The 27,638-nt window shown below is 32.0% G+C and overlaps 1 protein-coding gene across 1 annotated transcript; it reads left to right on the top strand.

Annotated features, from left to right (window-relative positions):
- Positions 1-480: 480 nt before the first annotated feature.
- LOC134713984 (uncharacterized) lies at positions 481-6,061 on the top strand. Its single transcript, XM_063575244.1, has 10 exons — positions 481-634; positions 915-1,045; positions 1,733-1,847; positions 2,050-2,155; positions 2,531-2,755; positions 3,309-3,415; positions 3,722-3,824; positions 4,631-4,761; positions 5,064-5,153; positions 5,650-6,061. The coding sequence occupies exons 1-8, from the start codon at positions 582-584 to the stop codon at positions 4,739-4,741; spliced, it is 951 nt and encodes a 316-aa protein (XP_063431314.1). The 5' UTR covers positions 481-581; the 3' UTR covers positions 4,742-4,761; positions 5,064-5,153; positions 5,650-6,061.
- The last annotated feature ends 21,577 nt before the right edge of the window (positions 6,062-27,638 follow it).

Here is a 27,638-nt window from a genome sequence, read left to right as displayed (position 1 = left end):
CATCTTTACCATATAAATACATATTTCATTTTAAATACGGTTGCTTTTCCTCGTGCTATAACTCTATTGGTGGCTTAGGTATTATGTCCATTATCATTTCTCCTGTCTAAAGTTTAGTGGAACATACCATCGAGCGTTCGCTTTTTCAATTAGCAACCTTTACGGCGGAATCGAAAGCGGCGACGTCATAATACAGTTACGACACTATGGCGGCACCGAGAGCGATGCGTATTTATATAAACAATAGTGTGATTTCCCTTTAAGCAGTATTTAGAACCTCAATGAAGTCGGACCCATTTCAGACAAGCTTATAATTGTATTATATGTTTAATGCGATTGCTTGACCCTTATGGGTGTGATTTTGCAATAAAGATACAATGATGACTGATAAATCATAGCTATCAAAAGTCCAAGAGACGGCGACAAACATCCGAATGTCAACGATGTTGCGGTCGCAACATTGTGACGTTGTTCAGCTGAGGTACCTTGGCGACGTTCAGTAGAGTTGTCGCTTTAGAAGTAAAGAGAACGCTTATAGTGGAACTTAAAAAAAAGTTTGAAAAAAACAACTATTCTAAAAGATGGAGAGTATTTCAATTTCAAGACTTGACTTAATCTTGAAGCAGTTTATTAGGTATGTAGTTAGTTACCATTAATTTGTGGTTATTAACTTTATAAGTTTGTATTTTGATATACGTTTCTCCAAAGACTAAAGGCGATAAGAATGAACGTAGTTTGGCATGGTTTTCGAAGTTAAATGCATCAGAGGCTTCTGGCAAGATAATGATGTTTTACTCGAAAATTAAAAAAAAATCATTGATAGTTGTACAGCTTATGATAAAAACATCGGTTAGTCTTCCGTATAACATTATTTTATTTATTACCAATTTTTGATTATTATTGTTTTCTTTTAGAATTGACCAGTATAAAGGATACTGTAGGCTTTTGAAGGAATATGCAATGGAAGCATTTACAGTAAATGGAATGCCAGCACCAATATATGTAGCGAAGAAAATGGCATATTCCCAGGAAAATGACTATTTCGGTATTCTTGTTAATCATTCAATTTGTAATGTTACAAATATTGTTTCGAATCGAATAAGTTAATAATTTTCACCTTTGAGCATATATCTTTGAAATAATTCAAGTATAATGAGTTCGAAATGTGACCCCCCAAAAAAATCTAATTAGTGAAAAAAAAAATTAGAATGGAAATTTGGAATGTATCAAAGAGACAGCAACCCAGCCATAGAACAGACAACATCAGAAGGTCACCAATAGGTCTTCAATGCAGCTAGAAATTCCCGCACCCTTTAATCTTTTTGAGTCTTTATGGCTAAAACCGTTTGTAGTACTAAAGAAATTGTTTGTCTTATGATTGGAATATTTTAGATTATATATTAATTTGTATGCTCCTATATGATTTGGAGATGCTTTCTGATCTTTGATTGTATTAACATAATATCCACACTGATATGTGTCCACACTTGTTGAGAATTTTAAGGCGAAGTGTACGTAATTAAACTACACAATGTATTCCGTAGAGGCGTGCAATTACGTACACTTCGCCTTATAAGTAAATTGTATAAAAATTAAAAAAAAAAAAGAAACATAACATTGCTTTAATTAAATATGTAGACAGCTCTGCAGTCTATATAAAATTATTTCATATCTTTTGTATGGACTGTGGATTATTGATAACTTGTTTATATTATATATTATTATTTGACAGGTATGGTTGAAATGAAGGACTTGTTGGTGCCACTTTGTAACACCGCCTATCTTCTAAACTGTCAGACACCAGACAATGCTGTCATGAAAGAAAAGAAACCAAACTTTGACGTGACGTGAGTACATGTATAAGATGATTATACAATCACAAATGGTATACTGATAACGTGTTTAATTGTATATTATTAAATGTTTTATATAAGCTAGCTGTAGAACTTTGCTTTAACAACATATTCAAGAGAAAGTCTTTAGATACAGATCGCAAAATATCATTGACATCACCAAATTATCTTAACCCTTATTTCATTCTGTTTTCAGATTTGATTCTAGTATTTTTCAAGATATTATAATAATGGAGAAGGAAGTGAGTCGTAAAATAAGGAGTCATATCATATGTCTGGAGGGACTCAGGGATTTACAGAAAGTAAGTTATAAGAACTATAGTAACATGTTAATAAAATAAAGAAAAAGAAAACACAAGACTGGACATCGTACGATTATAGATTCGTACATTTATAAAACATCAAATGAATTACATTTATAGTGTTAAATCAATCATCATTTAACTAACTCCCCTTTAAAAATTGGACTTATACTCTGAATCTGAAACTTTATCGGAAATTTTTAAATGTATCATAAAGAGAAATATTGTGGAAAAAGTCCTCCTGATGACGTCATCAAAACGAGTTTGGAATTAATTTGAGATTTCAATGATTTTGAATATGCATGTAGTTAATATTTGGACACAACCCTTTATTTCTTAAACTTATGTACAGTCTTCGATTTTTATTCTTTCAAGGATTGTTGGTTCTGGGAAAAACGCCTGAAACACAGGATCAATAGATTGGACACTTTCTTGGAGAAAAACACAGATGACGGACAATATGTTACTAGTAAGCTTAAAAACAAATATGACAAGCTAGTATTAAAGCAGAGTGAGGCAGCAAAACGTTACAGAGCTATCCTGGTTTGCTTCCAAGAAAAAATGGAAGATGAGAAGAAATTGAGAACAGCTGTTTTGCAGGTAAAATATGTTTAACTTGCTGTAAACTATGTCCATCAATTTTCTGTTCACAGATTATTTTATTTTTCTTTATTTTTAATGACGTTGATGGAAATTAGTTAGTCAGGTTGTCAAAATGAACACCAGGCAACGAATTTGGTGTTCCCATTTAAAATTTGTTGGTCCTGCATTTGTAGAAATTTACAACTACTTGTAAAGGATGAGTCACTAGTAGATAACCTAAGGTCAAAGGCGAAAGCAAAATCGTTAGTAAACCTTTTGAAAACATTGACTCATTTTGACTTAGTGAAGGAACTTTAGGATAAATTCGTCCCTGTTATACCGGTCCCTGTTATTCCAATGTCGGTACCAGTAATATCGAAGAGGGGCGGGGAGGGAGATAAAGGCTGCAGAAGACAACACACAGTTTTGGCATCAGGAAGGAGCCTTACCCAACTGTTTGTTGTAATTCCTATTGAGGTCTTTAGCTACTATAATAATAATTATGTTTCTCAGGTTATATTTATCATTAAAAGTTTGCAAAACACATATTTTCAAACTTATTTTTTTATAGAAAGTGGCTGCCATCCGAGAAAAATTGTCATCTGTCATGAAAGAAAGCTTAACCCATGCCTACAGTGACATGATACAGGCTGCATACATGGCAACGGAACAAGACGGGTATGGACTTTCATTGTTGTTGTGATAATTTCCTCTAGAATAGTATGTGTCTGTGGTAGAATATATCTTATATTGATCTATATCAAATAGCAGTATGCTTGAATATGGTGTTTATTAGTTTTTGAATGTATTGCCCAATGGACAAATGTCTCAACTCGATGCTTTTACGAACAGTTAAAAAATATCAGGTCATTCTACAATGTTGCTTAACTTGAATTAAAAGAGTACAATAGAATCAGTAAGACTTCCAGTTGCATGCGTGGAACTGTAGATGAATTTCATCTTCAGCAATGATTTTTTTTTCAGATTTAACTTGGTTGATCAACAACTAATAGCAGTTAATATTGATGGCATCGTTGATAAGTTATATGAGATAACATCAGCCACCTACAACACACCAGTACCTGAGGTTTGTATACTTCGTCAAGTACGACCCGAAGTACTTATCTTTACTGAAACATTATCATTCACACAGATACAAAGTAAATCTAAAAACGTCCGTATTTTTTTTAAATAGGCGGATCCAGGGTGGGGGATCGACCTCCTCATTTGTGGGGAAAATTTGGTTGATTAAATAAGAAAACACTGAAGTAAAATTGAGAATGGAAATGGGGAATGTGTCAAAGAGACAACAACCCGACCAAATAAAAAAACAACAGCAGAAGGTCACCAACAGGTCTTCAATGTAGCGAGAAATTCCCGTACCCGGAGGAGTCCTTCAGCTGGCCCCTAAACAAATATAGTTCAGTGATAATGAACGCCATACTAATTTCCAAATTGTACACAAGAAACTAAAATTAAAATAATACAAGACTAACAAAGGCCAGAGGCTCCTGACTTGGGACAGGCGCAAAAATGCGGCGGGGTTAAACATGTTTGTGAGATCTCAACCCTCCCCTATACCTCTAACCAATGTAGAAAAGTAAACGCATAACAAGCAATACTGGAGCCCCCTTATTACAAACACTTTTGGATACGCCACTGTCTTATTATATTTATTGGAGATTATTTGTATGAGAATTCAAATGAAATTTCTTATATTTTAAGCAATGACTATTTGTGATCAATATAACGTGTTGTACAGAAACATATCAAATTCTTACAAAACTTTAACTTTAAAATAACTTCTAAACTTATGTAATTTTCTCCAAAAAAAAGTGTCATCATGCAGTTTTCAGTTTAAATGAAAGATAATATGCAAGATTTGTTTTGTAGGATTTTATCCAAGCCACTGGATCCGACGAAAAGTTGGCCGATATATATTACAAGAAGTGTGATTTTGAAGTACTGGGAAAATCACAGACTGAGAAAAAAATCTTTGTTTGAAAAAAAGGAGAGTGGTGAAGGTAACTCTTCTTTCTTGTATATTTACAATAATTTTGGTTTTGGTTTTATTTATATTTTATGTATATTTTAAATTGTAAGTAACTGTAAATAAAGAAAATGATTAATTCGTCCAAATATTTCGAACTGTCGTTTAAGAGTAACTACATATGAAATTTACATAGTAGTATATGTTAGTTGTTATTAACAGATGAATACAGCTAGATTTATAGTGCAAATATATTCAAGCTGTTCAAAGAGAGTAAACATTTTAACTACAATTTAGTTTCTTCTATTCAATATTTCTTTTTAATTTCTATTTTAGAAGGCTGTTTCTTCCCCATAAATGGCGGAATTCGAATAAATCCAGTTACTCGTGATGAAAAATGCAGAGGAATAACCAACATCAAAGCAGGTTTGTTCAGTATTTATTATTAGGATTGAATGCTTCAACCGACCGATTTTGAATTATATCCCGAATAAAATCGAATTGCTAAATCAATTTTCAAATTTTTTTTTTAAAAACTGAAAATGAATTGTTCTGATCACACAAATTACACATACTAGTATCTTGATTCTTCATACAGAAGAATACGCCATGAAAACCCACAATCTTTGTTTAGTTCAAAATGCAGAACCAAAAGTTCGGAAAACATACATTAGAAGTGAAATTAATCAAAGTTTTCCTTCTTTTAGAATTAAAGATTTCCAAATCATAAGTTATGTAAGATTAAGAAGATTTGGTAAATGAATAAGAAGATGTGCTATATATATTTTGAAGAAGATGTGGTAGATAAATAACGAGATGTTGCATGAATGCCAATTTTACAACTCTACTTACTTTATGCTTGTCAGTAAATGATTACATTTTAGTTTTTTATATCTTATGTTGTTGTCTTTTATTACAACAGGTTATCAAGTTAAATTAAAGTTGTCTTTAATGGAAGGACATATTGGTTTTGGGTGGGTCAGACAAAATGCATTCTTTAGAAGAAAGACATGGGGATTTTATTTCCTGACATCAGAAGATGTAACAACAACATCAACAAAAGGTGTGACATCAGTAGCATCACTCAAAGCTGTTCCAACAATTGACGTAACCGATTGTTCGAACGATTATAGAGAACAGGGGGATAGTCCATGTGTTATTGCCAAGGAAAACGACAAGAACGAAAACACAGAAAAGAAAGAACAAGAAGATGCAGTTATCGTGCCTATGATCGAGAAAATTATTGCTGAATGTATTGACGAGATAAAACTTGAAGAAAAACTATTGGTAGTTTGAATTGGAAAAAACAATTATAAGCCAAATGAATGTTTGAATTGTACATATAACTTTTTAATTTTAATCAATTTAATAAAATTTTGAAAAAAGAACGATTGTGTTACTGTTTTTGGAATCTTAGATTTATATATAAGAATAAGGAGATAATAACCAATTGCATAGAGCTTCCATCAAAACCACGATGGGCATCTGTAGACTTAACAGCAGCACAAGATGATCTTTTGTTAATATCATCTACAGATGCTATTTGAAATTGACATTTTGAGGAATTTATTGAATTTGATTTCCTTTCTTCAACAATTTGAGTTTGGTATCTCTCATAAGTCTGCTTAGAAACACAAATTTCTTTAAAAGGTTAAAAGCAATCAGTAGAGAATTTAGTAAACTTGTCAATGATGTCAGCTATTAACATTTGAAATTTATTACATTTAGAATCTCTGTTGAAAATTAAACAACAACAAATATTAAAAAATTGAGAAAACTGAACAGAATCCTCACTTAATGAATTCTCCTAAAAAGGAAGTTGTAATTCTGATTCCTGTCCTAATATAAGCCCATATTTTTCTTGAGTCAGAATTTTTATAATTTTAATACAAGTGGCGATATGAATAATTACTGTGTTTTTTGCATATACTGCATGGACCACATTCTTTTTCAGGGTGAAAATTTGGACCTTTAACACCCCCCAATCCAGGTTGATATAAATATATTTTTAGACCATCTTCACAGATGACTGGCTTCATGACAGATAATGAAAGACCACTTTTTAACCTAAAATGTTGGTATTTTTTTATTCCAATGTGTTTTTCAACAAATAATTTAAGGTTTGCTATAGCTTAAGTTTTATGAAAAATATTGCATGTCAGAGATTTACCAAAGGCTTGGATATGAAGACTTGTTCTTTTATCAGTTGTATTACTGAGTCTGTTATTATAATTTGCTTGAATTTTATATTTATTTTCATGAGGAATTTCTCCTGGATCAGATATTTTAACACTTTGACAGCTTTCTTTCTTGTCAGAAATAGATAAAACATCAAAGGAATTTTGTAAAGACAAGCTGTTTTAGGAACATATTTTGAGCTGCTACCACACATACCAATATTGGAAACAGGACATACATTTTTAGCCTTTGGCTTTTGTCTAAAATTCTGTTTAGACTGTCTGATAGTTTCTGTTTCCGCATTATAAGTATTGACTGTAACAGGTTTAATACCAACATTTTTGTTCGCTAACTTATTGGATGAGAATTTAAAATAATTCAGAAAATTTTGGATGCCCATTTTGTCACTTGGGTCAATGAGACGTGGAAAATCTTCCCCATTTTTTAAACTGAAAGCTCATTTTAAATATATTTGAATTTTATATTAAACTATTCAAAACACTATTTCTAAAGGTATCATGAATATACAATCAGATTTCTAATAAGTCGTAGTTAAAGTAACCCGATTTTAATTGTAAACGTGTTGTAACAGTTGGAAGGTAAAGAAAAAATGCTGGAGCAGTTGATTACAAGTCTGAAGTACAACCAGATAACTGTATAATGCAGTTCACTTGCGGGGAAAATACCAAAAATTCCGGTTTGATTAAAGGATGCCGAATTACAATGATCTGAACTGATTTAAAAAGTGAAAAAAATAATATGCTGAACATCTTTGAACAAGAATGTGTCGCTAGTACACGGATGCCCCACTCGCACTATCTTTTTTGTATGTTCAGCGGATCGTGAAATTGGGGTCAAAACTCTAATTTGGCATTTAAATTAGAATGAACATATCATAGGACACATGTGTATAAAGTTGCAAGTTGATTGGACGACTTCAACTTCATCAAAAACTACCTTGACCAAAAACTTTAACCTGAAACTTGCACTATCATTTTTTTATGTTTAGTGGACCGTGAAATTGGGGTAAAAACTCTAATTTGGCATTAAAATTAAAAAGATGATATCATAGGGCACATGTGTATAAAGTTGCAAGTTGATTGGACTTCAACTTCATCAAACTCTAGCTCGACCAAAAACTTTAACCTGAAGTGGGACGAATGGACGAACAGACGAACGGACGTACATACCAGAAAACATAATGCCCCTCTACTATCATAATAAACAAAGTAGTAACAGCTGAAATGTTATAATAGTCTAGTGTATGGTGTCCACCCGATGCCAATGTGATGCGTTGTGTCGGTCAAAACATAAAATGCTTGTTGTCATAACATTTTTTCTGCCAGATGGAATTTTTCAAATTTAAATACAGACATGCTACATATATTCAGGATCATAAAATTGAAATTTTGGAAAAATTGAGGCGAAAAAAATAATTCCAAAACATTAATAAAAATAAATGGTGAAAAATCCAAGTCATCCCTCCGTGATGGGTACACTCAAAATCAATATTGTTTTTCTCTATATTTAATCGATAGAACTGTTTAATTTTTCTAAAACAGCACACAACATGGACCAGAGATTATAACAGGAATGTATGAAAAAAAAGTGAAGCCTAGCTGTAACGTAAGCGAGAAAAGGTTAAAAAACACATTGATTTCCATATTATTTTTTTTTATAAAAATCACATACGGTTTTATTTCAAGAATATATGTACCATTGATTAACTGCTTTCATTTCAAAGCAGTTAATACTTCATATAAACACGATTACGCTTAAAATTCTACCATCTTCCGCTCTTGCAATGAAAAACAAGGAAAAAAATAAGACTCCTACTTAAAAATGGGGACAAGTTTCTGCCCTGGCTTGAACACTCCTATTTTTATCGATTTTTAATTCCAAATACTAGCGAGAATAAGCATTTAAAAATTTTATATAATCGGAGACCATGCTTTTTTTGTACCCAATTTGAATATTATATCACTATTTAATTCTAAAGTGCAGACAATCCAAATCAGAAATTCTATCTTTTAAAATTAGATTAAAAAATATATATGTTCGGTTATTTTAATGTATGAGAACAAAAATAATATTCAAATTTTTTTTTTTCTAACACAAAGGTGCTTAAAATCAACATTTTCTTCCGTCAGTGTTTTGCAGTACAAAATAGTCAAATTTTCGGTGTATGGCTACTGAGCGCAACCGAATCACATTTTGGCCTAAAAGGCACATTCGGTTGTCCTACTGTCATAGGTAAAATAGCGATAAAAAGATTATCATTGGTCATCTCAACTCGATTGCTTTTCTTATTTTCGCCGTGATCTTCCTATATCTATTAAGCGAGAAAATCAATCTCGTTGAGATAACCAACGATAACCTATAAATATCATAGAATGTAAAGCAATTATTTTTAATATTTCTTGATGAATGGTTACTTAAAATGAAAGTTTAAGTTTACCGTAAATCCGCAAATCATTTTCTCCTTTTATCGATGCTGTCATTACATTTCCAGGGCCTCTAAGTTTATCATTAATTATATTAACATTACATGGTTGACACAAAAGATGTGAAAACGTTACTTTTTATTCTTTTTCGGGATTTCGAAAACTTTGACTAAGATTACCCATGGACGGTTAATCCAGAAAACAGCGTCTGTGAGTTTCACCAAGTCATTTCCTCGATTCTTTGAGAATTTACACTGATTCATTACATTGGTGAAGTGTTCTGTGTCACTTTCTTTGAAGATTTACACTGATTCATTACATTGGTGTATTGTTCTTTGTCACTTTCTTTGAGAATTTACACTGATTCATTACATTGGTGAAGTGTTCTGTGTGACTTTCTTTGAACATTTACACTGATTCATTACATTAGTGTCGTGTTCTTTGTCACTGTCTGTGAGAATTTACACTGATTCATTACATTGGTGTAGAGTTCTTTGTCACTGTCTGTGAGAATTTACACTGATTCATTACATTGGTATAGTGTTCTTTGTCACTTTCTTTGAGAATTTACACTGATTCATTATATTAGTGTAGTATTCTGTGTCTCTTTCTTTGAGAATTTACACTGATTCATTTCATCGGTGTAGTGTTCTTTGTCAGTTTCTTTGAGAATGTACACTGATTTATTATATTACATGTAGTGTAGTGTTCTGTGTCACTTTCTTTGATATTAACACTGATTCATTACATTGGTGAAAGGTTCTTTGTCTATTTCTTTGAGAATTTACAATGATTCATTATATGAGTGTAGTGTTCTGTGTCACTTTCTATGAGATTTACACTGATTCCTTACATTGGTGAAGTGTTCTATGTCACTTTCTTTGAGATTTACACTGATTCATTACATTGGTGAAAGGTTCTTTGTCTACTTCTTTGAGATTTACAGTGATTCATTACATTGGTGAAGTGTTCTGTGTCACTTTCTTTGAGATTTACACTGATTCATTACATTGGTGAAAGGTTCTTTGTCACTTTCTTTGATATTTACACTGTTTCATTACATTGGTGAAAGGTTCTTTGTCACTTTCTTTGAGATTTACACTGATTCATTACATTGGTGAAGTGTTCTGTGTCACTTTCTTTGATATTTACACTGATTCATTACATTGGTGAAGTGTTCTGTGTCTCTTTCTTTGATATTTACACTGATTCATTACATTGGTGAAGTGTTCTGTGTCACTTTCTTTGATATTTACACTGATTCATTACATTGGTGAAGTGTTCTGTGTCACTTTCTTTGATATTTAGACTAATCCAATACATTGGTGAAGTGTTCAGTATCACTATATTCCTATATTTTTTTTATACATGTATAACAATTTAAATATTATCTTACATTTTTGGGGGGAAAGGGTTTGCTGTATATGAAATAAAACAGACTTTCACTGAAACATTCGATGTCAAAAGAATTTTCAAAGTCTTCATGACAATATTTTTTTACAAAGTTGATGACTTTTCTCAATGAACTGTTACATCAAGTCGCAGCTTAAGATTTGAACATTTCATATGGAATTTTGTTAAATAAATCTATCTTCTACATATATATTTGAAATAATCACTTGTCAGTTTGCTTAATTGTTCACGTCGGTCCCTATTTTCTAAAAAAAATATACGGTAGAGAAAAGTATTAAATAGCGATAACCAAATTCTAAAATAGATATTGGAAGATGTTGTCTGAGTGCCAATGAGACAAAATGTTTATTTCACGTCAGAGTTATCTTTCTTGTTTCAAACAATGATCCAAAATTCCACAGCATGCAGGTATAATGGAATGACGATTTGAACATGTGAGTGTACCTGTCCCATTAGTATGAACGTTCCTTAAACATTGGTGTCAGTGTTTAAACCTTCATCTCGTTGTTTAGATAGTAGATGTTCGATAGTCCCTGTGTAATATAGTCATATAATCGTTTTTGACATATAACGATGCTTGACACACGGTATAAAACAATCTGTGTAATATATTCATACAATTCTAGACATGTGGCGATGTAAAGCTGGAAACATGGTATTAAAAAGTAAAAACACAAAAATACTGAACTCCGATGAAAATTCAAAAAGGAAAATCAAAAATCAAAAGGCAAAATCAAAAGTCCAAACACATCAAACGAATGGATAACAACTGTCATATTCCTGACTTGGTACAGGCATTTTCTAATGTAGAAAACGGTGGATTGAACCTGGTTTTATAGCTAGCTAAACCTCTCACTTGTATGACAGTCGCATCAAATTCCATTACATTGTCAACGATGTATGAACAAAACAAACATACTCAAAGAGTAAAAATGTCAAAAATAGGGGTACAACAGTCAATATTGTGTTATCATCTTAATATCACTACATAAACAACAAATGTAACAAAGAAGCACAAAAAGGCATACATCAAATTTAACATTCTCATTTTGCTTTTCTTATACGTCTGAATTTATCTATGTAAAGTCTACCCATAAATGATAGAAGGTTTTCATTACTGGTGTAAAATTGCGCGTTTGAAATTCGCGCAGGTAGACATAAAAATAATTTTGTCGTATGACGGCATACATAAATGCAGACTCACGTAAAGTAGATATAACAAAAAACAGACTTAACAGTAAAAGTAATAATAATACATAAAATAATGGTGTGGTTCAAAGTATGACGGGATACAAAAGTACAGTTTCACGTCAAATACGGCTGAATTTATCTATGTAAAGTCTATCCATAAATGATAGAAGGTTTTCATTACTGGTGTAAAATTGCGTGTTTGAAATTCGCACAGGTAGACATAAAAATAATTTTGTCGTATGACGGCATACATAAATGCAGACTCACATAAAGTAGATATAACAAAAACCAGACTTAACAGTAAAAGTAATAATAATAAATGAAATGATGGTGTGGTTCAAAGTATGACGGGATACATAAGTACAGTTTCACGTCAAATGTATATCATAAAAAAACAGACAAAGTAGTATTATTGAATAAAATAGCTTTGTCATTCATAGTATGTCAAGATCCTTAAGTAAAAGTAATATCAATAAATGAAATAATTTTGCCGTTCAAAGTATGTGGTTTTACATAACCACAGAGTCACTTCAAATGAATATCTAAAAAATCATATAAAATAATACTATAATACGTAATTAAGATGATAACAAACGTCAGAACGCAAAATCTATACTTCAAGACCATCTTGTATTATTTGTGAAGTTGATACGGAATATTTATCAACAAGTTTTGGGTATCTTCCGATGAACTTTTTTAGAAAAAGGACGAGACGTTCTTTGACATACCCCTGGTTCATCAACTTTCTGCTCAGACACTGGTGACGTTTTACAAAGTCTGAATAGGAGCTGCAAGCTCTTGAATACCTAATAAGTTGGGAAATGTATATTCCATATGCAGGTGAAGTTGGTATATTACTACTAAGGTGGGGGAAATTGATAATTTCAAAATTAAAATCGTCTCGTTTGTCATAGATTCTGGTACTGAGATGACTTTGTATGTCAAATTCGAGGTATAAGTCTAAAAATGAGGCGGAGGAAGCCGTGTCTGTGGTCTCTTTAATTTCTAGTTCTAGTGGGTATATTAACGGAATCCAATCAGAAATGTATTAGTGGTGTACTTCCAAAAGCTTGACACATGGTAATATACACTCTTTGTGTAATATATTCATACTATTTACACATGTGGTGATGTAAAGCAGGACTCGTGGTATAAACACACTCTGTGTAATATATTCATACAATTTTACACAGGTGGTGCTGTACACAAGAATATAAACACACGTTTTGTAATATATTCATAGCTTGACATATGCTTTAAACACTATCTGTGTAATATATTCATACCATGTTAACACATGTGGCGATGTAAAGGTGTAAGTTCCAACACCACTTATTCGGGCCCGGCCAGAAAGCACATACCAGAAATTAGTACATATCGAACACAAAGCAAGTTCCTACGCATGAGTGTAACTTTCTAAATATGTAGATTATTTATGTACTTTTGGAATCAAATGAAGACCGAATGACGGGTGATCATTGATGAACCCTTTTTGACTTATTATTTTGGATATTTAAAAAAAAAAAGGCACCAAAATTTAAACAGAGGGTACTTTTAGCCTGTTTGTCAGATCTGAAGTACCTGTTTTGGTATATTCGAAGTTTCAGGAACCAGTTCTTTAAGATATGTTGATTGTTTTCAGTACAAGACACCATATTCGAAGTTTCGGGAACCAGTTCTTTAAGATATGTTGATTTTTTCAGTACAAGACACCATAAACTTTAAAGTGTAGCTTTGACATGCAATAAATGTCACTTTATTTGAACATAACAGAGGGACGAAAGATACCAGAAGGACAGTCAAACTCATAAATCGACAATACACTGACAACGCCATGGCTTAAAAGGAAAAGTACAAACAGACAAACAATAGTACACATAACACAACATAGAAAACTAAAGAATAAACAAAAAATGAAAGAGCTGTGTCTGCTTGAAATTAAGGAATTTAACATAGAAAGCAATGGGGCCATGTATTAGTGGTGTACTTCCAAAAGCTTGACACATGGTAATATACACTACTTGTGTAATATATTCATACTATTTACACATGTGGTGATGTAAAGCAGGACTCGTGGTATAAACACACTGTGTGTAATATATTGATGAAACTTTAGACATCATCATGTGGTGATGGAAAGCTTGGCACAAGGTATAAACACACTCTGTGTAATATATTCATTACAATTTATGCATGTGTCGATGAAAAGCTGGACTCATGATATAAACACTCTCTGTGTTAGTGTTATATATTCATATCATTTTGAAAAGGTGCTGATAAATTGGTTGACACATGATATAACACTCTCTGAATAATAAATTCATAGTATTTTTTAAATGTATTGTTGTAAAGCTTGGCACATGGTATAAACACTCTCTGTTTAATAAATACATACCATTATAGACCTGTGGTGAAGTATAAACCTATGCGCAAATGAACAACATATTTTACTGAAATTTTGTTCTTGCTTAAGGATGTGCTTAGGTGAGGTTTTGGAATTTGTGTCAAATGTTCGGACTCCTTTGTGATTTTCCATACAATACAATGTAAAATATTTTGCCCCATAACACCCCATTTATTTTTTCATATAAGACTTAATAGCTCATGAAAGGTCATTTACCAAAATTTTAGAAGATTCTTAATTTTCTTTTTGTTATTGTTTTGAGACCTAATTATAACAATGCAAATTTAAGGTAAAAGTCCGAGTCAGCCTTTTCCCGCCATATTTTAAATCTCAAATATCTTGAAAAGGAGGTCCATGACCTATCAATATTTTTTGTTAATTTTCATCCTTATAATTGATTCTCTACCATCTTATAGTATCGACTTTAACTTCTTAATTTATTAATTTTCACCTAACCTCACCTAATTACATCCTTTTAAAGAAAATTAATTTTCGGTTTTGCTGCCAAATACAAGTAACTTATGTCTATTCTTATTTTAATTACTTTCACTGTTGTTCTGCAAGGTTATGAAAATCGACAATATTGTTGTTAATAATATATCCAATATATGTATAAAGTTGTAGATTTGATAGTCTCACATCTAATTTAATTGTTTAATCAAAGCATGTGTTCTTACTCAAATAAACAACTTTTAAATACTACAAATATTGTAAACATTTGTTATAAAGTGGAGATAACTACATAAATACTCGAAAGACATCTTGAGGGAGACGTGTAGTCTTCAATATAAGACAGGTGTCATAACCGTCTGTCTAAAATGTACTAAAAGATTTATTTTTAATTTTTTCAGCCAACATTGTGACATAGAAGAGAATAAGATGGGGTGTATATGTCAATAGGACAGCAGCCCGACGACAAAAAAAACATCTTTGTGCATACATGTACATACAGTCTTTGGCAAATAGACACACAATATGTCTTGCTCATAATTGTCTAGATTCCATGATAGATAGACAGAAACCATCAGAGATTTGTCTTTTTTTTTTAATAAGGGAGGGGGCACATACCACTATAATAATACATGTATGTACCACCACTAACAGCGATGTTCTTCGCGGAAGATTAAGAAAATGAAATGTGACAGGGTTAAATAATAGTAACTTTTCAATCTCGACATTTCAATTTTCTAGGAGAGAGAAGAACGGAGTTCTGAGCGGGATCTTAGATTAGATCCCATCGACTCGGTGGACGTTCGGGTTTCACTCAATCCCAACAGGGGCTATAAATTGTACATAACCGACGCAGGTTTTTTGCCAATACCTTCTCTGTTGGTATCTGGCAAATTTTCTACTATATATATATATAAGGAGTCAAAACACTTTACATCGTATGCTATCCTTTGAGAGAAGTCACTGGGAGCTTGTTTACTTCCGAATTATGAGTGGAAACATTTTTTTAGTGTGTTTTTCTTAAGCTTTTTGCATAGTTTTGTGTTTTGATTTTTCTTTTAGAAAAGAGGAAGTGCGGTGAGACAGACTTTTTTTATTGATAAACAAATAACTTTTATTACCTATATAACAGAGAATATCAATAAAGAAAGATGCAAGGTATATATAAAAAAAGAATTGCATCTAAATAATAATGAAAATAATTAATAAATCATTAATAAAGGTGTGACCGAGGCTTTAACAATTAGCAAAGTTCATATATACCGCATAGTCAGCTATAAAAGTTTCCGAAATGACAAATGTAAAACAATTCAAACGAAAATACTAAGTTAAACGGCCTAATTTATGTACAGAAAAAAAATGAACGAAAAACAAATATATAACGCATCAATAAACGACTGCCACTACATTAGGCTCCTGATTTGGGACAAGCACGTAAATACATAATGATAATGCGGCGGGGTTAAACATGTCAGCGGGATCCACCCCTCGACCCCTCACCTGGAACAGGGATGTAACAGTACAACATAAGAACTCTTATTCGATTTTGGAGTTTGAAGAGAACAGTGTTGCCTCTGTACATGTCCTCACTGTTTCTTTAATTTTCTTCATAATACGTACAAGTACATTACATCTAAAAGGTTCATACAAACGTTAGAACTCTTCTTTATTACGAGTTTCAACAATCCTGTGAATCTTTGTATCGTACACCATCTACGAAGAAATCATACCCATCGAAGGTGTCAGTTGGATTCCCAATAAGTAAAATGTAGTTTTCCGCCGTTTATCAAAATATGTTATATGGTCGACATTTGGAGTCATATAAAAACTAGTTCAATAAACAGATGATCGAGGTCGGGTGTAAGTGCCTGCGGTTTTTCCATGAGTAGAGGATCGGCAAACCTTGGAGGAGGTGGTAAAGTTGACAACATGGTTAATAGACTATCTTTAATGGTTTTATTTATACCAGTGGCTTCCGTGCGCGCTTCAACCACAGATTGAAAATGTTTGGTAAGGTCTCGATTAAATCCGATTTTAGCTGATAGTTTGTATTTCGATTGTAAGTAAGGCGGAGGCATTTTAAGGTTAGAGGTGGCATTAAATGCACACATCTAGTATTACCGATTTGAAAGATGAAATTAAGATCACAACAGGTGATGTTTAAACACAAATAGATTGATTTGGTTTAAAGTTACCGTAGTTTGCCTTGAATCAAATTCTATTTTCCAAAAACTGAAACCAAAATTGTTCATGTTAAGGAATCATTCATTTGTAAATACATCACTCGTTGATTTATTAAATCATTATTAAATCAAAATTAATTTGATTTCCCATTTTGGAAAAATTCAAAACCTATTTGAACAGTCAAATTCATATAATAATCTGAATTATGTAATTGAGCTACCCGCTGCTTCAGTTTAACGTCAAAACGAAGAATTATTTGCAAATGATATTAATATCAGGATGAAAGACAACAGTCATAAGAAATAAATCAATGGATATGACAATATCATTGAGAAATAATGGTTTGTCTTTTTGAATACAGATATTTCATTTTAATTTTTTTTACGGCAGCCATATTGATTTTTCTTTTGTGACAATTTGTTCCTGGCGAAAAGCTAGATTTTCACACTTCACTGCATTACAAAATTGGCTTTTAAGCAAAAGAATGCCCGATGGATGCGACATTAACTGGCGATTACACGTCATTTAATTTTATACTATTGAACCATGCCTACATCTTCTCTCCGATTCTGACAATCACACAGAAAATTAATTGGATTTTTATAACAGGAAACAGTGCGTATTGAATAATATATGTCCCGGAAATGGTACACAGTTGAGACGAAAATCAAGCGCCTCAAGGATTAAGATTTTTCGTTCGACCTGCTTGCAATAAGATGCAAAAGCAACGTTTTGATTTATAATCCAACATCCTAATAAGTTGTTTATCCTGCTGTGTGATGTTTGTCTCTTTGTTCGTTGTGTTTTAATCTGCTTCATTAAGCTTTGCTTCCTCTTCAGATTTGGAGGATAAAAGTGAATAAAGAGCAAACATTCTCGATATAGAACCTTTTCTTCGAATTTAGAAAAAATGAAAACCTATTAATACAATAGTCAATTCGACTTCTCCTATAATTACTTTTATATATTGTATACTCAACTTCCTTTCCATGTTTTAAGTAGTGCTAATGCGGAGTAAAGCAACCAACAATCAATCAATCCATGTTTAAGTAACATTACAATAGTCCCATTTATTTCATTAATTATATTTAAGGTACCTAAATTTATTTATGATAATTATGCATGATATATATGTATACTGTAACAGGTAAACTGGCGCAAATGTATTTCGTATATTTGCAATGAACATGTGAAAAAAAATATTTTTTTTGCAAATGATACAAGTGTGGACACAGATGAGTGTGGATAGTATGTTTGGATGTTTGACAGTGTCTTATGACAAAAGGAGTTCTATGTGTTTCCTATTTGGTGTAATTAAATGTCATGCACGGTGACAACAGATCTGAGCATGAGAAGTGTTATTTATTTTAATTTTTTTTAAGTTCAAGACGGCATGGAGGAGACGGTAATTGCATTGGTTACCAAATGATTATGATAGAATATGTTCTACATCTTTGACTTTGGATACAATTTGTAGATAGGAGAGCATCACATAATAGGTTAATTTTTCACGTGTTTTTTTTCTAAATGGGAGATGATATCTAGATTTGAGAACATAATATAAGGAGCCTGTAACTCAGAGGTTGTCGTTTGTTTATGTGTTACATATTAGTTTTTTGTTGTTTATTTTTTAACCATAAATAAGGCCTTTAGTTTTCTCGTTTCAATTGTTTTACATTGTCATTTCGGGGCCTTTTATAGCTGATAATGCGGTATTGGCTTTGCACATTATTTAGGGCCGTACGGTGACCTGTAGTTGATAATTTTTTGCAAATGATACAACGGTCATCTAATAATAACAGTTGGCGCAAAATTACTGGTGCCAAAAATTCGGCTATTCTTTTACTTCCCATAATACCATATAACTCTATACTTTTCTACCTTTCTAAACATCTTTGACTTTCGAATGTTTTGGTTTGAGCATCCCTGGAGTAAGTTCTGACTTCAGAAAAAACGCTCTGGACCCAGGTAATGTATACAGAGTTATTTTCTATACAAATGTGACGAAGGTCGTACTATGTAAATTATCTTTTTTGTTTATCATGATTAACTTGGTTGTCAAAATTATAATGATAGCAGAATAAAAACATCTATCACATATAAAAAGAGTAAAATATACAAGAACTTCAACTGATCAGTAAAATAATATAACTTTTGAAAGTCCTGTTTCATATCTTACTCAAGTTTAAGACTTTAAAAGATACGAGGAGGTAGCTTAGAAGATTCAATTTAAAAATGTTTCGACTCGGATTATTCATTTGAAGATAAAAGCACCTTAGAAACAAACAAAACGTGATGAATGTTATGATTTTTATATTAGGATTGCTGTCTCAAAGTATAATAATAGAATGGTAGGTTTCAATCTATGAAGATCCATAGAGTTGCAACTGGCCAATTGTCGGTGTTTTGTCTTTTTATACTTTTTAGGCTTCTCAAATGATAGACTGTAAACAAAGAATGTTGGTTAATTTCCATGATTTCCCCTGTATTTGTTTCACTCACAGCGTCAAAATCGATGTGTTGTCAAAGCATAATAGAATAATAAAGTCTATATCATATACTACAAATATCATTTCATAAATTTACAGTGTCCATAAGATCAAACTGTCATTGCTTTATGTTGATGCTGCTGGAATTTTTATGGAAAAGTTCAAATGTTACATACTTTAACAAAAAAAGAATTTAGCCCTAAATGGATCCAAATTTCAATACATAGTTTCACACATATTTGATCGCGGTAAAAAAAAAGTAATATTTTAGTCATGGCTGCTTTGTTCGTAAGGCTATTCAAAATAAACAGGGCTTTGTCCAAGCATTATAAATGTAACTAACCTAAACCATTAATACATTGATCAGTGCTTTTCCTTACCTGCATGACATCACTTTGTAAAACAGCTAGCTGCTTATACACACCAATGCCAGTTTAATATTTAATACATCTGTCTCGAACCACTGTTTTCAAGGTTGGACCAATATATCTTTTTTTTTATATTAAAAACAGGGAAAGCATTAGGAGTTTTCAGAATGAAATTGCATGTCGCATATATCAGTTATATTAATTATTATCCATATGTTTAGAAACACGAGATTGGTACTAATTATTGTGATAATTATATAAAATTTGACTAATGACAGAAAAAACAAATAATAATTGTCATTATATATACTATATCGTAGAACTGCACAAAAGTTAACAAATATGAAATGAACTGTAAAATGAGATACTTCAATATAGGATTGTAGATCTTTAATTCTGAAAATACACCTTTTATTTGTAAATACCAATGGTACAATTAGGATTTTACGGACTGGACAAATGAATTAAATAAAAAAAACGTTACAAGTATGTACTTATAAGTATTAGTTCGTGTGTTTATAATAGATCGCATCTTAAGTTTTTAAGTGTTTGCTTTATTTGCTGTTTTTTTCCCCGTTTTTTTACATGTATGTACCTATAAGCAGCAACCCTCTATCAATGAAGTCATGATAGGAAACACAAGCACTGTAAATACGTATTAACTGGGAGACATATACTCCATATGCAAGTGTTGTTAGACTATTGCTTCATAAATTCACAAAACGATGTAGAGGATCAAAACTTGTGTGATATAATACATCATCGTTATTTCATGGACGTTCAAACCCAAATTTGCTTATGTTGTATATGTTTGGGTTTGTATATTCCAAACCGTTCATTGATGTACTATGTTCATTCAAGCTGATATAATATGTTATTAAATATTAGAAAGAATATAAAAACAAGGAAATGTATCTTGTTAACCAATAAGATCCTTTTCCAAAAACATGATCCAAAGAATGTGATATATAAGGTACAAACAACTGTATATGAATTGAAATATTGTTGGGTATTCCAAAGAAGATTTTTGTCGCCGATTGTTTCCAAATAATGAAATTAGAAAGGAAGAGTATATGTTTAATAGAGGAAACACACAAAATAACACAGATCAAATACAAACAAAATAGGTGCACAACTTCATGACCTGCAGAAAAATCTGTCGAAGTTTGGTAACCCTTTCAAACAGATTTTAAGGAGTTATCAAAGAGGGACGAAAGATACCAAAGGGACAGTCAAACTCATAAGTCTAAAACAAACTGACAACTACTTGGCTTAAAATGAAAAAGACATACAGACAAACAATAGTACACATGACACAACATAGAAAACTAAAAAATAAACAACACGAACCCCACCAAAAACTAAGGGAGATCTCAGGTGCTCCGGAAGGGTAAGCAGATCCTGCTCCACATGTGGCACCCGTCGTGTTGCTTATGTGATTACAAATCCGGTAAATAGTCTTATTCGGTAGGTCACATTCATAAATGGGAAGTAGTTTATATAAAGCGTCACCAAGACGACGACTACATTAATAGAATCATATGCAAAAATGTGGCCATTGATTGACGACCTAAAATATCCCATTGACTGGGACAGATTAGGTGAACGTTTGTCTGTAACAGCCACTGCTCACTACTTACTTATTATAGAATTTAAAATGTGGGGTCACCAAAGGTTCTTAACGCCTTTAATAATTAAATAATTCGAAAAATTTATCAGGAATAACCTTTATGTTTTGATTTATATTATTGATATAAATCAAAACATCGTATTATTCCTAATTCGTTTTTTCGAATTACTTTATTTAGGTGTTGAGAACCTTTGATGACCCCACAGTTTCAGTGTCTTTAAAAAGTACATAGTGAGCAGTGGTCGGTACAGACAAACGTTCACATAATCTGTCCCTGTCAATGGGATAATAAATGTCGTCAATCAATGGCCACAGCCACACTGTTTTGAATATGGTTCTAATCGCTGTGTGTTCACCAAGCTGGGCACTGTCAGGAGACATAAAGATAGTAGTTGTTTTATTCTGAAATCCGCGGTTTATACAACAAACGATTGTTACTCATGCTCATTTGTATCTTCCAAAAAGAGCATTCTATTATAAAAGATTTCATGGCTTTTTACTTTTTTTTCGACGAAAACTTTTTGAATTTAGATAATAATCATCTGCTAACAATATAATGCTATTTTCTGTTATATATTCGATTGCTTATTCTGTGGTATACTATTATAAAAACGATACACTTTTGTTTGCAATATTAGTCTCAAACCATAAATAATATTTATGTTTTGTCCTTAAAAGAATCAAAGGAAAATGCAGCAAATGAAATCTTAAATCAAATATCATGTATTGCTGTTGTGTTAATGCCACAGAAAACCATTTGGAGTTCGGAATCAATATTTTCTCACATTGTCATGGACAGTATAACTGCGTAATCATTAACGAGAGGAGAATGATCTATGTGTTGTCCTAACTACGTTGGATATGATCTTTGTCCACCGCTAGTTTATAATCGAGTTCTAAAATATTAAGTTAAGACAACAGACTATCATCATTGTGACCAAGATGATAGAATGGACATTTACATATTTGGTGATACTGGTTTTATCAAGAACATAGATAAGACTCCTATGATACTTGGGTTCGAAATCGATTTCGAATAAACGTTTTTCCTCGCTTAATATCACAAAGCATAGGGTAAACTTAACTGTTATCTTAAATGTTGAAAGACTGACAATATATAATTACTAAAGCTTTTAATCAGTACCGAAGACATTTGATAGAATATATAAAAGTCATTTAGCAGTTAACTAGCTTTCTTATCTCACAATTCAGGTTCTTAAAAACGAAGGATAAGACTTAATTGAAAGTTTACTATTGATGCCTAACTTAGAAACACTTTATACAACAAAAATGAGAGGAAACCCTAGTGCAATCAACAAATTCGTATAGAAACACACGGATACCAGAAAGACAAAACACTGGAAATTGATAAAAGAAAAGGGAGACCGCCGAGACAAAGCGTTGTCAATAGTCTTGTAGTAGTGCATCTTGTTGATTGTGGAATACCTTTTATAATAACTATGACCTGATATTAAAATTGATTTTCACAACACGTGTGTCTCTGTGATATCCTTCATTTGGTGCATGTACTCTCGATGAATTCAATCATAAATTAAAAAAAAAAAATAATATGTAAATGAAGAACCAATGTTTCCGAAACCACAGTTATTTCGTAGTGCATTTCTTTTAGACAATAAATAAAAATTAAATATAAAAAATCCCACTTGCGCTTTCTCAATTATTTTTTTACAGTGTGTTGTAATACTTCTGGGACGAATTATATCAAAATTATAGAAAACATCTACTCGAAATATGGACAATTTTATTTTAAGGGGTCTTGAAATCTTTTGACAGCTTCCGAAGTGCTACCTTTTTCAGCTGGACCAAATCACTACTTTTTTTACAGTGTCATTACACCCCCCCCCCCCCCCTTTACTTGCAAAGTGACGCATAAAACATAGAGAAATACATTTGAAAGGGATATAAAAAAAAATGGCAAGTAACACACTCCACATTAGGAACTATATTGGAAAGGTATTAAAAAGATATTTCAACAACATAATGCATGTAATTACGAAATAAGTTTGACAACCTCTAATATTTTATATCAGTTCCAATGAGAAAGTACTAAAGAAGACTTTTACACTAAAACAAATTTTAAAAAGCCTTACGAGCAGGACATTTTCATTATAATTCATAAAAAAAAATAATGGGTAGTAGAGATAAACGCGATACTTATTTCTTTAACTTCTTTGTTCTTTTCTAATTGTTACAACAACTCAACTGGAGCTGTAATAATTGTAATAGACTTCATATTCTCCGGAAAGTAGAATCAACAGCAACCGCCTTTACTTACCAAGTGTAGTCATTCTTTGTTTTAAGTCTGTTCGGTACCAGCAAGTCTTAATCATCATTGCCATTCTCAATTTTATTATATCATTCATATGAAAATTTGGAAAAAAAATTTATGAGAAACAAGAGTCTATTTTATTTGAACAAGCTCGACCAAAAGCTTCATATTGTGACTCGAAGCTGATATTTTGCAACATCAATATGCAGACAACCTAATAATCGGTACGTATCAGCTGCTCGACACAATATGAAGCCTTCTTGATCAATTAATCTAATTTGCTTGAAAAAAGTTAAGTTTTTGTAAAGATGTAAAACAAAATGCAACATTTTACTATGAAAAAGGGAGCTTAATCAAGCATATCGCCGATTTTGGTGACCTTTATTGGCTAGTGATTTGCCATTTACTACAAACTGTTAATCCGTTTTTAGAACCTCTTTAATAAACTCTGTAGTGATATAAATAATCGGCTTTGAGAAATTAGACATTTGTTGATCGAGATCTTTTAGTAAGGACTATGTGTGCTGTTGAATACTTTCCAGGCTTCCGTTTCATTAAATATGTATTCTTAAAAATCCATATCTTTTAAAATCAGAATGCCAGGAAAGATCGACAAGTTCTATTTGAAAACTGGAAAACAATTAAAATAATTACAATACAATAGTTTTCTGAGAATGATTAGTTATATATGATTCCACAACAACACATGGGTTAAGGTTTTCCTGGCGACAGCAGTATGACTTCTTCACAGTTTCAGTCTTTTTGTTGAGATAGTTATCAAAGGTACCAGGATTATAATTTAATACGCCAGACGCGCGTTTCGTCTATATAAGAATCATCAGTGACGCACAGATCAAAACAGTTAAAAAGCAAAAAAAATACAAAGTTGAAGAGCATTGAGGACCAAAAATTCCTATTAGTTATATCAAATACGACTAAGGTAATCTACTTCTGGGGGTAAAAAAAATCCTTAGTTTTTCGAAAAATTCAAAGTTTTTTATAACAGGAAATTCATAAAAATATAAAAATGACCATATAATTGATATTCATGTCAACACCGAAGCGCTGACTACTGGGTTGTTGATACCCTCGGGGACGAAATGTCCACCAGCAGTGGCATCGACCCAGTGGTGTAAATAGTTATCAAAGGTACCAGGATTCTAATTTAATATGCCAGACGCGCGTTTCGTCTACATAAGTCTCATCAGTGACGCTCAGATCAAAACAGGTGAAAAGCCAAACAAATACAAAGTTGAAGAGCATTGAGCATTGGAGCATTTAATTTTACTACAGGGATGTTATGATTGACTGATTGATGATTGGTACTTTACCTTGCTTGTTGTGTTTAAAAATGCATTGGTCAAAGTAGTATACACCTCAACAGTTTCGTAGAGTTGCTTTTTAATTTTCACCTTTCTTCTGCTAGTCCTAATAAACAAAGTTATGTGTAACAGTCTTTCAATTAATCGTTCATTTTTTATAATTATTACAACTATATCATCATTTTAATATACACCTTCATCATTATGATAATCATCATTATCATTATCATCATGAGTATCATTACTATTCTTAGTATTGTTGTTGTTGTTGTTGTGACTTTGAAATTGTTCTTGTTATTCACAATAATTACGTGTAATTAGTTTTAGTCATATGTATTGGTTTTGGGGGTGATATTATTCGTAAAATGAAGACATAATATGACCAGAAAACAAGATCATTTGTGTTTAATTCATTGTGCTCCTATTCTTGTTATACAAATTTATGACTTTATTTAGCAATCAATTCAAAAAGCTATTGGTTTAATTTCAAACTCCATAAATCTGTGATTTTCTAGCAAGTAAAATATGCCTCTCTCTGACAACTTGGCGTGACTAGCATCATGAAAAGTAGCTTGCGATATCAGTTTGTCATAAACAATCGGCAATGTTTACCATAAAAATCCATTAAATAGCAAAATATTTACATACCCAATGAAGCAGCGTTCCTTTAGCAGCCGGCAAACGTCGCATGCGTTAGCACATTTAGCAGTATCTTGGCTCCAGTTGAACATAATCCTATTGATTGTAATCCCCAATCGTTTTGAGGAAGAATATCACTTTAGTTTTCGGTTTTACGACCGACGTATCTTACATTTATTGCCTCTAAATACACGCCTTGTAGACTTATGGTGGAATTTAATAGAAATGATTAACTAATCTAATTTTGCTAGCCCTTTTAGTTCATTTTTATTGTTTTTCTCTGAAATACTGTGAAAAGATAGAAATAGGTTTAATGAATTATTAAGAACAAATTATCTCGAACATGTTAGACTTTCATTCTTATTACTAATGAGTAGATATAGTCGTTTATAAATATTAAATAAAATAGTACAGCGAAAATGAATGTCAGCCTAAACTCCAAAACAAGTTACCAAAGGTACCAGGATTATAATTAAGTACGCCAGACGCGCGTTTCGTCTACATAAGACTCATCAGTGAAGCTCATGTCAAAATATTGAAAAGCCAAACAAGTACAAAGTTGAAGAGCACTGAGGATCTAAAAATCCAAAAAGTTGTGCCAAATATGATTAAGGTAATCTATGCCTGGGATAAGAAAATCCTTAGTTTTTCGAAAAATTCAGTAAGACCAGTAAAGAATGTAAAATTGCCGGAATTTACACATGGACCTGGCAAGATAGACAGGTACTAGGCTTTTATCACAAAAACACACTGTCCGTGACTGTGACTCATAGATAATATGTATGGCTATAAACATTGTATATTTTAAATCATGTAAATGGTGAGATCATAACATTATACTAAGTACACAAATTAAACAGCTACAACGCATTTTTTTTAATTCTTCTTTTTTGTGTGAATATGATTCAAACCCTTTCAATATACTTTGGAAAATACAAAACAATAACTGAACTTAAATGTCTTTGTTAATCTTGCTTTCATTTTATTTATAACCATTTCTGTTTGTCAATTGAAATGAGTCCACCAATAATATGAATTTAAAACTAGTTGTCACGTTTGCTTGCACCCCGTTTGCTTGTAAAAAAACACCATAATTGAATAATTGACAACAGCCTAGACTTTGACACAGAGTTTGTTGCATACATCATTAGGTTGGTTCCATCCGTAAAATAAGCGTTTTGCAAACTTGTCAAATAATGGACGGAAAGCAGTCTAATACAGCATGTGCTTAACAAGTTTCTGAAAGTTTTAATTTGGAAGTGATATTGCTTAGTGACGAAGATTCCGACAACTTTATATATTCTACCTGCAGAATAATATGAATATCATTCATTTAACTAGCAGACAAAATAATTTAAAAAAATAATTATGCTTTGCATAAGATGATTTAAACACCAAACTGATGAGAAAATATTATGCAACATTAGCTGAATACTGCAACCTTTACCTCCACAAACACGATAGAAATCATGACAGTTACTCATAGCCAATCAATAAGGCGGATAGAAACGTTTACGGACAATGAAACTGATGAATGTTCGGCGTAGCATCCCTTTCACAGAAATTGAATTGGGCTACAGATCTACAAAGATTGCTTCTTTTGTAATGAAAGTAATATAAACGAAATGTTTTTATGTTGTTAGAGCTCATATTCTCTGATTAGTTTATGGTCTTTTGACAGAATCGAATATCAGGGTAAACGCTTACGTCTAAGTTTGTAAAAGAATATTCAAAAGGTCGACTACTAGATTGTGAATATTTTATGTTTTCAAAGAAAAACTGAAGATAGGCTGTATTATGGTATTTTTTTTTGGTGTTTTTTTTCCAGGATATTGATGTATTTTTTTAGTTGAAAAGTTTTTGACCTAAAGTCTTGCGTACATACAAACGTCTCTTTATTTAACAGTAA

Source organism: Mytilus trossulus, chromosome 4 (assembly GCF_036588685.1).
Source record: "Mytilus trossulus isolate FHL-02 chromosome 4, PNRI_Mtr1.1.1.hap1, whole genome shotgun sequence".
Taxonomy (NCBI): Eukaryota; Metazoa; Mollusca; class Bivalvia; order Mytilida; family Mytilidae; genus Mytilus; species Mytilus trossulus.
The sequence above is the reverse complement of the archived record's forward strand: the minus strand, read 5'-3'. Positions and strand labels throughout refer to the sequence as shown.

Excerpts from the sequence above, each read along its gene's own strand:
- LOC134713984 (XM_063575244.1), top strand. The coding sequence starts at position 582 with ATGGAGAGTATTTCAATTTCAAGACTTGACTTAATCTTGAAGCAGTTT. Across the intron at positions 1,046-1,732 it reads CCAGGAAAATGACTATTTCG|GTATGGTTGAAATGAAGGAC; the intron begins GTATTCTTGTTA and ends ATTATTTGACAG. Across the intron at positions 1,848-2,049 it reads AAACCAAACTTTGACGTGAC|ATTTGATTCTAGTATTTTTC; the intron begins GTGAGTACATGT and ends TTCTGTTTTCAG.